Below are 13,991 nucleotides of genomic sequence, written 5' to 3'. Positions count from 1 at the left end.
TCGTAGCACCCCAGCAGGGCCTGCTGGTTTGCTATACAAAGTTGCAGGCCCCCTGAAGAGTAAGTGTTGCACCCTAAGAGGTTTAGCTTTTTAGGGTCCTTTGACTTGGGCGTACAGCTTGGCTGTCCCTGGAGGGCTCCCTCATTGGCCACCGCAACCACCCATGATCCGAAGGGCGGGAGGGGTGCGTGAAGAGGAACTTGTACCCCTGGGCTGGAACAAAGTATTTATGCTTTGAGTGTTTCACCATCAGTGGAAGTGAGGGGGGGTATGCCAGAGGCTTTAATAGGGTCCATGATGGAATCGTGCAGCAGCAGGACCACTCTGGATGGGCCCGCTGGCGACAGACTATCCAGAAGGCCATGCATCACCTCCTTAACCACTTCTGCTTGGACCCCTAGATTTGAGGCTACCCATTTTAGTAGGTCCTGATATGCCTTATGGTCATCTGGAGGTGGAGATACCCCATGTACCACTGTGGCCTTATCCGGCGAGGATGAGGAGGAGGCTAAAGCCTGATGGGGAGCCTCAATTGGTGCCTCGGTGTCCGCAGGAGCCTACAGGGCTTCTTGGGGTTCAGTACCTTGTTCGTTACAGGAATCTGGTTCCGGGGTATCCCTGCGCAGTACCGGGGGTGCTCTAGTGTCCGAAACGACCAAATAAGAGCATCTCAAGGGTTCCAAAAGGGCCACTGCATGGTGGTTGGGCCCCCTGGGTACAGTGGCCAGGCACCCAGAGGTCCCGACGAACTCGACGCTGTAATGGAGTGGGAATAGCGTGGGGAGCAGCAGGGTCAGCTGCTTTGGCAGGGGGAGTACACTTCTGTGTCCGAGTTTGATGAGGAGGAAGAGGTGCACTGTGGAGACCAGAGGATGCCGTGCCACTGGGTGCCAGTGAAGGCCGCCTAGAGGACCTTGAGACTGTCAGAGACGGTTTTCCCTTGGACAGCTGACACAGTGCTGGATGAGGCGCTGGCATCGATTTCCTGTTGCTTGGGGGCATTGGCAGTGCTGAGCCCTGACCCTCTGGGGAGCTTGGTACCGGCAGGATTAGAAGATACCTTGCAGCCGCAAAGGCTTTGGGGGGATCAACAGGACCACAAACTGCCGGGTACAATGGTCTTGAGTGGGCATCGTAGGAGACTGCAGTGCCAGGGCTGGGGGCACCTGGAGGTGGGGCATCAGGGATGAAGAGTGGCCCAAGCATGGGTCTCACGCTCTCCCTGTCTCCTTAGTCCTTTGGCACTGAAGAACGGCTCTTCTCCTGGTGCTTGCGGTGTTTCTTCTTAGGCACCCAAGATCATGATTGGTGCCGAGTGGCCCTTGTTGGTGGAGGAGTGCTCTGCACCAAGGTGTTCGGTGCCGAGTCCGAACCTGGCTCCAAGGCTGGTCTTAAGGCTGCCTCCATGAGGAGGAACTTCAAACGAGCAGCACGGTCCTTCTGGGTCCAGGGCTTGAACGCTACAAATTTGGCAGCGGTCCTTCCTATGAGCTTCCCTTAACATGTGAGATAGTTCAAGTGTGGGTCGCTCAAAGGCATAGATTTTCTGCACAACAGACAAGGCTTAAACCCCAGTGACCGAGGCATGCCTCAGCACCGGGACGAAGGACAACTCTGCTATTTAAGAGTGGAGGCATCCAAACTATCTAACACCATCAAAACTGCACTAACTACTAAAAACTAAGAGCACTATCTACGTTAAAAGGTTAGAAAAACCAACAAGAGAGGAGGGTGTCTAAGCAATGAGAGGTTCCAGCAACAATCATGGGCGGTAAGAAGGAATTGAAGGAGGGCATGGTCGGCAGGGCCCCTTATACCAGCATTATGAGCGCGCAACACCAGAGGACACTAGAGCCAATCCAACAGATACCATTAAGGGGAAAATTTCCAGCAGATGTGCTCAGGGCGCACATACACCTACACTAGAATGGACACATGCATGCACTTGAAGAAGAACATGTAGGCCCTGCGGCTAACTGCAATAAGGCAACTGTCCCCCAGGGATCTGCCTCCCTTGTGAAGTATTTTGGCCTCTGTGTTCATATGATTCACAAACGGGTTGGCTGAAGGGAAGCCAAGCATCTGAACAATGAGATAGAAAAACTCCTAATTCAGGTACCACTCAGAATGGTTGACCCTGAGCCTGCTGCGCCAGTCTGCCTTTTGGTTCAGGTCCCCTTTGATGTGGATCACTTTGAGGGAAAGGAGGAATGGTTCCACCCAGCTCACTATTTCCGCTGTTTCTGCGTGTAGTGCCCAACTCCTTGTTCCCCCTTGGCTGTTTAAATATGCAATCACAGCCGTATTGTTTGATTGAATCAGGATGCGGTTTCCCCTTAGGGTGGGCTGGAACCTTCACAGAGCTAACTTGACCAATCTCAGCTGTAGGAGATTTATGCTGCAAGCCTTTTTCTTCTTGCTCCAGAGGCCCTATGATGTTTGGGGCTCCAAGTGAGCTCCCCAGACCTGTTTGCAAGAACTAAAGGATCTGGAAGGCAGATAAGGAAGCCTTTACAAACATTATCATGGGCTGACAACCACTGCAAAGAGTTCAATACCTATGTTGGAACCCATACTTGATCTTTCATGTGTTCCAGGGAGTGGTCCCAGATGTTTTGTATGAAGTCCTGAAGACTTCTGATGTGTGATTGTGCCCATGGAGTGATCCCTAAGCATGACACCAGGAATCCTAGCAGTTGGAAGCATAGCGCTATGGTAGGCTTCCTGTGGCTCTGGAGCATGAAAATAAATTCCTGGATGAAACTAGAGAACTTTTCTTGGTACTGGTGAGGAAACTTTGCACCTGGAGAAGCACTGCCAAAAAACTGGGAAGAAAAGTTAAAATAGAAAGAGTAAGGACAGGCGCAAAAGAAACTGCCACTGTTTGCTGCTTCAGAGGCAGAGAAAACTGACAGCAAGCAGGAGCAGAGGGGACGTGGCCAGACCCTGTGGCTCCAAAAAGGTGATCTGCCTCTGAGCTGGAGAGAAAGAGGAGGAGGAGAGCAGTCCAGGCATCTAGAATTGTGGGAGATGCTGGGCTGCAGAAAAGGGAGGGGAGCCAAGAGAAGCAGTTGATGGCTTCACTGTTATATTTTTGATTTGCTAAGTATCCAACATATGTTTCTAGATTTCTTTTAAAAAGTACATTAAGAATATCCTCAATTTCCTACCACTTCCTTTAATCTAAATATTGCAATGATTTAGGAAGTATATTTTTCTCTCTTCTAGGAATCAAGGCTGCTATTTTCCTCACCTTTGTCTACAGTACACCTGATACTTGTCAGCACTCAGCAGGGAACTGAGTTGGTGGAAAACAGTCAGCCTTTTCCGAGACTAATGTTAGAAAAATTCTTTGATCAGTTGTCAGCAAATGCAACTGAGCCATCTCCTGAAAGACAGCAAACATAACTTATGACACTGTGCACTCATCCAGCCATAACAAGAAATTTTAAATGCATTCCAAAACCCAGGTCTAATACACCAGTCAAGCAAAAACATCCAGACATAGTGAATTCCATAAACTATGCCACATAAACTGCCGCATTCTCAAAACACTGACACAGCTACAGGCTATGTGTACGTAGCTCATAAAAGACGCCTCTAAACTGAAGTGGCACTGCCATCCTTAGACACAACACAAGCATTACAACTTTCACTGATATGATACCACTCAGATAGGAAAATTAAGACAAATCATTTGAATTTTTGGATACATTTGTAAAAAAATCCACATCAGTACACACCCAAAATAAAATCCCACAGAAGAAAACCTTCCCATTCATACCAGTTATTTTATTTAATAATTACTATGATTATTACTATTATTATTATGGAACCGCCTGGCCAAGTGTAGCTGATAAAAAGCCAACTTGATTACTGATCTAACGGCAGCAGGCTGTGTGTGAAAGATCTAAGCAAATAAAAGTGACTGACTCCACAAAGGAAACAGTGAAACTAACTATACACAAAGAGCTGTCAAATGCACTAAGTAAACTGAGGGGGAAATAAAGACAAATATTTTCTTTTCTCTAATGCCTTTTAATTATAGTAATAGCAGGTGCTACGTTTTAACTACAGGAAATAAAAATTTCAGACATAAATGTAACATTTAGGTTGAGGGTGCAATTTTAACATTTGAATCTGTGCTGAAAAACTACTAATACATATTTGCCAGAAGGGGATTTAACAGTTAAGATATAAACACTTAACAAATGTGTTTTGGATGGGTGGACGGAGGGGGAAGGACTAGAACAGAAATGTTGACAGAAATAACAGTCCTACCAACCTAGCATGTATTTAAATTAATCTAAAGGGATGCACGTTTCTTTCAGATATTTCTAAGACACCCATCACTTTGCTATCTAAGCTCAGTGTCAACTGATATAGTATGAACAAATTTTCCTTCAGTCAAAAATAATAAAAGTAGAAATATTTCATTTGAAAGAATCAACTACAATTAATAAATAGATATGAGCAATCTTACCTTTGGTAGAATATGCTTCAGCAATCATCCTCAGCCTATAAGGAGGCACAGCAACAAGATGCAAGTCATCAACTTCAACCCTGGCATAAGTGTTAAGTGCTTCTTTGTAATCACCTTCCACATAGTTTAACTTGGCCATAATTAAGTTGGCTTCTTGTAAGAATTCTGGCTAGAAAAAAGAGGAATAAGATAAACTATTTTTTTCTGAGGCAAAACACTTTAAAAAATGACAAAAAGTTATCTGCACCCTCGTAATTTCCACCATATTCTGGAAGCCTTTCCAGCAGATTTTTCATTCCCAGATTAGTTTATTATTTTTATTCTGTAGTTAAATTTTCAGATAATATTTGGGAGGCTATTACAGGAAAAAACATATTGAGTCCCTCACCAAGCTACAGAACAGTGATTTTATTCTTACCAGTCATTTTTACGCTTGGAAATATATATTATTTCATATCTGCATTATGTAAGCATCCTTGAATGTGTATTAGGATCCTAGCACGCCAGGTGGTGTACAAACATTTAAGATGACACACCCTTGCCACCCAGGAAGTTTAAAGTTTAACATGACAACCAATACATGAACGTAGGAGTAGGAGATGATGAATTATAAATTTATCGCTGTTATTTTAAGTTTAGTAATTATGCACTGGCTTTCCCCAACTGCTCCTCAGCCTAGTCATTTTAATTTGGTTGATTTCTTGTAAGTGGAGAGGAGGGTCTTGAAAAAGAATTCACATGAAGAGAGGTCAGTACCCTCACAGATCAGTTTAAGGAGGGCATGGAAGAAATCTCAAAGATGGCTGTGGAAGATGACAAATAGGGTGTTGAAATAGCATCATTGGTGGGGCAAAGGGGAAGAGGGAGACTCAGTAATATGCAGTAGTGGATAAGTATGGAGAGAGAGCATTGTGAAGTGCTTTGAAGGAGAGGACATATATATTTCACATCCAACAGCAAGCATTATAGTTTGATGATGAATATCTAAAGGTGGGCCAGAATGGGCTCCAAGTAGAATCGAGGATAAAGACGTCTTGTATGGTTTTCCTCAAAACATGGAACAAATTTGCAGTTTCACTACAGTGCTGAATATTTACATTGATTTTGTTTTCTTCATAGAAGGGGATCTTTATTGGGGTAGGAGTGCTGAGAGACTATTTCAGTAATGTTTGTGAGACACTTTGACATAACCAAATGCAAGGTACTATGGGAATGCAAAGTGTTGTTATTCCTTGAAATGCATTATCTGTGCCAAGTATCATGTCACTGTGAAAATAAGCTGTTCACAAGACATCTTTAAAATTCTTTTGAATTTTTAAACATCCCTGGGGTCAACAGCTTTCTTTTAAATGTTATCTTTCAATATTAGAATGAAAAAATGGTCTGAACAAAATTCCATAAGCAAATTAAAGGGATCAAATCCCAAAATGCTGAAGATATTCTGGAAGTAATAAAATTGCTTAACAAGAACACTGTAACCAGAGAATTATCTGAGCTCTCAGAAGCTCTCATAAAGCTTTTCTTCTCAATTAACTTCCAACTATATCCTTAATTTTCTAACCCCTCCTCCAGACTTATGTGAATACCTTTAGGTTTCCTCTGTCAAGTGCTGCAGTGAGATGTTTCTTGACCTCGGTCAGCTTTGGCCGGGGACCCCGGGGACTAGTGCCCTGTTTAAAAGGATTTTCCTTCAAAAACTGTTCTAGTTTGGACTCCCCAAGGAGAAGTTCTGCCATGTCATCTATAAAGAGAAAAAACAGCGTCAAAGGGAAAAAGTCTTCACAACAGTAATAGCCATTCTATCCAGCTGATATTTCACACAGATTACAGAGGAAGCATACAGCAGTGGAGGTAATTATTTTTAGGTCTGGACTTTAAATGCAGAACTCATTGTAGAGACACATTAAGGGCCAGTGACCCAGATTTAACTCGGCGTTATAAAAGTGGTGTTTATTATTTGATTTTTCAATTTATTATTTAAATACTTATAGCATTATAGGAGCACTATAGCATTATAGTCACAGAGATTAAGGCAAATCTATTTCCCATTAATTGGGATCTAATACTCTATGACCTTTTGGTTTTTTAAATCAAAAACCATTGACAAGAGGTGCAGCTCTCAGGGCTTTCCGAATATGGGTAAACTCAGCATTTGATGAATTTCTGGCAGTAGTGAATTCCAGAGGCAAGCACCTGCTACCAAGAATGCCCTACCCCATCTCACAAACATCATACTTGCAATAGCTAGATTAAGATTTCTACCTGAATACAGATTATGTGGCAGCTCAGAGAAGATGTCCCTCAGGATTTCCTGGTCAATTAGGGCATTACAGATGGTGACCAGCTACTTGAATTTTATCTGGAAGTTAACCAGCAGCCAGCACTAGCACTTCCATCTTGGAAAACTGACTGTCATCCAGTTTCCCATTTTTGCCAGACCTTGGAAAAACAAGGCAATGGCTCAATCTGGGTCTGATAAAAAGGTGACAGAGCTATCAAACATCAGGAGGTTGAGAACACTATAACCCTTATCAGCTTCCCAAGTGCCTTCACCTACACGTTAAACAAATCAGGTAATAAGACTGGGCTTTGTGATTCTAAGCAGATTCCTTCCACTGTGCCAGGTCTCACAAACATATCAACAGCTCCTTATGTTTGACATTATGAAGACTGCTAAAAGATCTAGCTGGATTAGCGCATCTGACCTCTGTACACTGAAATTATGAAGTCAGAGTGAGTAATGCTGTTTCTGTATCATATCCTGATCTTAAATGTGACAGGCAGATGTCTAAAGAACAAAAGGATGCCAGATACCATTTCATTTGGCCTGACAGAAGCAGCAACAACTCTGGACAATCTTTCAATCCATATCTCAATGGTGTACATTTCCCATTTCAAAACAGAAAAAAAATAGTAATTTTGCTCAATATGTATCCAAATAATTTCAATAAAGATAAAAATCTTCCTCTTTACTGATTTGTAGAGCACCCAGCCTATCAAAAATAAGTCAGTGCTGAGTTGCCAGCTCTTATCAACTCTTGTCCTGAATATTCACCAATGTATTGAATTATATATACTAGCAGGCAACCGCCACTGTTCTGTAGGCATCAGCAATATGGGGAAATGGCTTGAGTTAGAACTATTCCTGTGTTGAAACCTATACATGCCTTTGTCAAAAGGCAAGCTGACATTTGATCATTTTACTCTTAGAACAGTGAGCCCAAAGTTCTCAGAAGTGTTTTCATTTCATAGTGTTAGTGACACTAGAGTTAGTTTAGGTTTAGTTAGTTAGACTAACAAGCCAAACTAGAGTTGTGAAATAAATGCCAATATTTTCCACTTACATATTTTTAAAAATAGGCTAGAGAGGACTTTCAATACAATGTACTCATTGAAACTCTTATAACCAAACTAATCACCGTATGCACTGAATTTGATAACCTTGAATTAAATGTTTCAACTCTTAAATAAACCTCGAATGAAAGGGTCTCATAGCAAAGAAGATCTTTTGATTTAGTAAAAAACAAGGAACCCATTGTTAACTGCTGCAGGAAACCAGCAGGTTAAGGAGGCTTTTAGAATTTGCTTCATCACTCATAAGGACTGAGCATTTTTATGAAATTCACAAGACTAAATCATGCTTACAAAGTACTCCTTGTGTTTACAAAGCAAGGAAATCTTTCCCAGTGGTATGAGTTTTTCTACAATTATCAAGATATTTTAAACTGTGACTTTAATAGCTGCAATTTGTAATCAAAAAGGTCATTACAGCTTTTTAAGGGTAGACTCTCAAAATTAGGACATCAGTTACAAAGTCTGAAGCAGATTCTAATACTTTACAGATAAATTTTTATTGTACAGTATCTGAAGAAATAAAGATATGTCAGACCAATATGCTCCCAAACATTACGCAGTGCTGACACTTGCCCCTTTCAGGAAAGGTTAACTTCACTAGCACTGCACATTTTGAAGGAATTTAAGTGAAACTGCAACAAACTCATTTAACTGTAACAGTCTGCTCAGAAGGAAAGAATAGAAAATAATAGCATAAGGGATGTTTCGATGCTGAAAATGAGAAAAAGAGGACAAGCCATATAGCAACAGCAAGTGGAAGAAAGTAATCTTGTATCATTGATCCAATAAATATTTTACAGATAATGATTCATACCATAGGCATTCCAGCACAAAGTAATTTGCATCAATACCAATAGGCCTGCTGCAAGTGCTGATATGACAGAGAACATATACTGAAATGTATAAAAATTACAATGCAATACAATAAGGCACCATTTTCAAAGGTACCAGAACTCTAGAATGAAGGCATATTTTAAAAATACTTGATATGGTATGGTACCTTTTCACTTTGCTATAGGCAGCTAATTATGTATTTTCTATTTTTCTTCAAACATGGCTTAAACTGTAACGGACTAGATAAGTGCAAACAGTTTGAATCTAACGAAGGACACTACTCACAAAATACTTGGGATACAAAAGAAGAGAACTATATCTAAAGTTATAGGGCATATTTCATCCCCATGGATACATCCTCATTTCAAATTTCATTGAAATAACCATTCCAATATCAATTTGAAAACCAGGTAACAGAATCGGACATTATAAAGGTACAAGACATCGTGTTTAGAGGTTTCCTCAGTAGTGATGTACTTTCCCTCCATAACTGCCCCATCCAAATGGAGGTCAGACATGGTAAACTGTGTAGACACTAAAAAATAGCTTTGAGGGCACAGTAATGCTATTCAATGTATCTCACTTTCACTCAATGGCCAATGTGAGGAATTTTACAAGAAGTATGTAAAAATTTCTTCTTGAGCAAAATCAACAGTCAGCCACAAGCTTACAATAAAACTGCACTTCAAACATGTTCACAGGCCGCCAGGATTCTGTCACCTGCATTTCAGAGGAAAGATTACTGAGGGTATGTCTACACTGCAATTAAACACCCACGGCTGACCCATATGCAGGGCTCGGACTACGGGGCTATAAAATTGTGATGTACACCTTTGGGGCTCAAGCTCAGGGACCCCGTGAGGGGGTAGGGGGCAGGCTATTTTTTAATCAATGAGCTGGAAGTAAACAAAATTACTGCTAATAAAATTTGCAGATGACACAAACACTGGTGGAGAGGTAAATAATGAGGAGGACAGGTCAATCACAGAGAACAATCTGGACCGTTTGGTAAGCTGGGCCCCTTAAAACAAAATACACTTTAATACAGGCACATGCTATCAGGCACTGCCTCCAATAATTAGGCCTAATGGCTGCAGCATGGGTCACGGCGAGGCATAGGTTTGGGTCTGGGCCAAGGGTGGCCCTGAAATTGAGATCTGGGGGCAGGACAGGACCGAGATCAGAGTCTGTAGACAAACCAGGATCAGAACCGTAGCCAGAGGCCAGGTGCAGAACAGAAGTCGAATCTGGGAGGTCAGAGTCCAAAGACAAGCCAACCTGATACCAAAGTCGGAGTTCAGATATGCACCAAAGGACAAAACCAGATAGAGTCTGAGGCTTTGGGGGTGTGACATGAGGGAGGCTGTACCTCAAAGTAGCACTCTGTAACCTCCATAATCATCATTTGTATATGGTTGTGATATTTCTTCCAAACCATGTCTTGTAAGCTATTATATTAAAAATCATGATCTGCTGAAACTCACTGTTCTGTTAAAATATGTACATCGTTATTGTGTATGAAGTTATGAGATTCTGCTATATGGCTGTTATTGAAATATGTTGCAAGTCTGGGTGATGCCCACAGCCAGCTCTCCAGGGACAACAAAGGAGGTGACCCACACCCAGGCGGGCGTTAAACGACTATCACCAACCATGAACCAGCAGGGGAATTGTAAACAAGAGATTTACAATTCAATAAGAGACAGTTGCGCAAGCACCACACAATAGGGACTGCTCAACTCTGACTCAGCAAAGCCCACCAGGACGTCTGGGCCATTGTTTTTCCAGGGACATGAATTGAGAGTATAAAATAAGGGACAGTGACATCATGAGACCACCTCCTCCACCTACTCTGAAGACAACAAGAACACTGGGAAGACAAGGACTTGGAACTCTGGGGGGAGGGATAGCTCAGTGGTTTGAGCATTGGCCTGCTAAACCCAGGGCTGTGAGTTCAATCCTTGAGCGGGCCACTTCGGGATCGGGGCAAAATCAGTACTTGTTCCTGCTAGTGAAGGCAGGGGGCTGGACTCGATGACCTTTCAGGGTCCCTTCCAGTTCTATGAGATAGGTATATCTCCATATATTAACTGGGGAGATTGAGAAGGGGAATTCAAACTGTGTATTAAGAACTGTAACCTGCCTGCAACATCCAATGGAGTGAGAAAAACTGTTTGATTCAAATCTTACTGAGAATAATAAAGTTTAGGATTAGAATGAGTATTAGGTAACTATCTCTGACCTTTATGCCTATCACTTTAAATCTATCTTTCTGTAATTAATAAACTTCTTTTAATGTTTTCTCTTTACCAGTGAGTTTGTCTAAAGCTTTTGGGAAAAAGACAGTTACCTTTTCCGTAACTGGTGTTCTTCAAGATGTGCTGCTCACGTCCATTCCATATTACGTGTGTGTGCTTGCCACATGCACCGGTGCTGGAAGCTTTTCCCTCAGTGGTATCCGTAGGGGACCAGCTCTGGAACCCTCTGGAGTGGCGTGCACATGCCTCAGTATAAGGGGTGCCGCCGGCTCCCCCAAAGCTCATTTCCTTCTTGCTGGAAACTCCGACAGTGGGGAAGGAGGGCGGGTCATGGAATGGACATGAGCAACACATCTGTGTTAGGGTTCCCTCCCCACTTTGAACTTTAGGGTACAGATGTGGGGACCCGCATGAAAGACACCCTAAGCTTATTTCTACCAGCTTAGGTTAAAAACTTTTCCAAGGCACAAATTCTTCCTTGTCCTTGGACAGTATACTGCCACCACCAAGTGAGTTAGACAAAGATTCAGGAAAAGGACCACTTGGAGTTCCTGTTTTCCCCAAATATCCCCCCAAACCCCTTCACCCCCTTTCCTTGGAAGGCTTGAGAGTAACCAAGGTGAGCACAGACCAGACCCTTGGGTTCTTGGGACTCTAAAAACCCAATCAGATTCTTAAAAACGGAACTTTTATTATAAGGAAAAAATGTAAAAGAACACCTCTGTAAAATTAGGATGGAAGGTAATTTTACAGGGTAATAAGAGTTAAAACACAGAGGATTTCCCTCTAGGCAAAACTTTAAAGTTACAAAAAAACAGGAATAAACCTCCCTCTTAGCATAGGGAAAATTTACAAGCTAAAACAAAAGATACTCTAACGCATTTCCTTGCTATTACTTACTATTTTTGTAATATTAGATGTATTATTTCAGTAGGAGCTGGATTACTTGCTTGGTCTCTCCCTTTGTTTCCCGAGAGAACACCCACAGAGCACAAAACAAAGCCTTCTCTCCCCCCTTCTCCCAGATTTGAAAGTATTCCCCCCCCCCCATTGGTCCTTCTGGTCAGGTGCCAACCAGGTTATCTGAGCTTCTTAACCTTTTACAGTTAAAGGAGGGATTTTATGCTACTCGTAGCTGTATGTTTATGACAATCTCTAAGAACACCAGTAAGGGAAAAGGTAACTGTCTTTTCTTCTTCAAGTGCTTGCTCGTGTCCATTCCATATTAGGTGACTCCCAAGCAGTACAAATGGAGGCGGGTAGGAGTTCATGGACATGTAGATTGTAGCACAGCTCTGGCGAACCCAGCATCATCTCTGGCCTGCTGAGTGACGGCGTAATGCGCCATGAACGTGTGAACAGAAGACCATGTTGGGGCTCTGCAAATGTCCTGGATGGGAATGTGTGCCAGGAAGGCCGCCAAGGACTCTTGGACTCTGGTCGAATGGGCCCTCACGATCGGTGGCAGTGGGACCTGTGCCAGCTCATAACAGGTCCAGATGTAGGAGGTGATCCAGTTGGAAATCGTCTGCGAGGACACCGGAAGGCCCTTCATCCTGTCTGCTGTCATGATAAAGAGCTGGGTCGACCTGCGGAAGGGCTTGGTATGCTCCAGGTAAAAAAACAGGTCACATCTGACATTCGGGGAGTGCAGCCTCCTTTCCTCACTAGTGGTGTGCGGTTTGGGACAAAACACCGGGAGGAAGATTTCCTGGTTGACATGGAAGGAAGACAACACTTTCCGCAGAAAAGTCAGATGGGGTCGCAGTTGAATTTTGTCCTTGCAGAACACTGTATACGGCGGCTCCGACATCAGGGCTTTAATCTCTGACACTCGTCTTGCCGATGTTACCACCACAAGGAAAGCGACCTTCCATGATAGGTGGGAAAGGGAGCAGGAGCCCAAAGGCTCAAAGGGCAGGCCCATGAGCCTAGAAAGAACCAAGTTAAGGTCCCATTGCGGGACAGGGGCCTGGACCGGCGGGAAGAGCCTCTCGAGGCCTCTCAGGAATCTGATCGACATGTCGTTTGAGAACACCATCTGACCTTGAATGGGCGGGTGGAATGTGGAAATGGCCACAAGGTGCACCCTGATGGAAGAGAGGGCCAGTATCTGGTTCTTAAGATGAAGCAGGTAATCTAAAATAGATTATAAGGAGGAGCGCAACGGAGAGATGCTATGCTCAGACACCCAGTAGGAGGACCTTGTCCACTTGGCCAGGTAGGTAGCTCTGGTGGAAGGCTTCCTGCTTTCATGGAGGACTTGTTGGACCTCGTTAGAGCAGGCCTGCTCCTCTGAGTTCAACCATGCAGTATCCATGCCGTGAGATGGAGGGAGGTGACGCTGGGATGTAGGAAATGCCCATGATCTTGCAAAATCAGATCCAGTTGGTCAGGAAGAGGTCAGAGAGCGGTCACTGCTAGGTCCATCAGCATGCCGAACCAATGTTGGCACAGCCACGCCGGGGCAATAAGGATGACTTGGGCCTTGTCTCTCTTGATCTTTGACAGGACTCTGATGATAAGCGGGATGGGTGGGAATGCGTACATCAGACCCCCCGACCATGACAGGAGAAAGGCGTCGGAGAGAAAGTCCTCGGCCAGACCCTGCAGGGAACAGTACTGATGACATTTCTTGTTCTGTCTGGTGGCGAACAAGTCCACTTGGGGAATTCTCCACCTCTGGAAGAGCATTCAGGCTACTTCCGGATGGAGCGACCACTCGTGGTGAGAGAAAAAGGACCTGCTGAGGCGATCTGCCAGTGCGTTCCTGACACCAGGGAGGTGGCAGGCCTCCAGGTGGAGAGCGTGCTTGATGCAGAAATCCCACAATCGGACAGCCTCTTGACAGAGAGACGACGAGCGTGCTCCCCCTTGCCTGTTGATGTAGAACATCGAGGCCGTATTGTCCATAAACTGTCTCACCACTTTGCCTGACAGATGCAGTGGGAAGACCCCGCAGGCCAAACATACCGCTCTGAACTCCTTGACATTTATGTGCAACGTCATTTCCTCTGGGGACCACGTCCCGTGTCTGTAGCTTGTCTAGATGCACTCCCCAG

General features: G+C 43.8%; 1 protein-coding gene across 2 annotated transcripts in view; it reads right to left on the bottom strand.

Moving 5' to 3' along the window:
- The window catches only part of TTC7B (tetratricopeptide repeat domain 7B), a 324,581-nt gene that overhangs the window by 290,816 nt on the left and 19,774 nt on the right, over positions 1–13,991 (bottom strand). For both annotated transcript variants that reach the window (XM_065403071.1, XM_065403072.1), the window contains exons 2-3: positions 6,070–6,224; positions 4,484–4,652 (exon numbers count right to left, since the gene is read on the bottom strand). In XM_065403071.1, coding sequence (XP_065259143.1) covers positions 4,484–4,652; positions 6,070–6,224 — 324 coding nt within the window. The remainder of the gene's footprint in view (positions 1–4,483; positions 4,653–6,069; positions 6,225–13,991) is intronic.

This window comes from Emys orbicularis, chromosome 4 (assembly GCF_028017835.1).
Source record: "Emys orbicularis isolate rEmyOrb1 chromosome 4, rEmyOrb1.hap1, whole genome shotgun sequence".
Taxonomy (NCBI): domain Eukaryota; kingdom Metazoa; phylum Chordata; order Testudines; family Emydidae; genus Emys; species Emys orbicularis.
The sequence above is the reverse complement of the archived record's forward strand: the minus strand, read 5'-3'. Positions and strand labels throughout refer to the sequence as shown.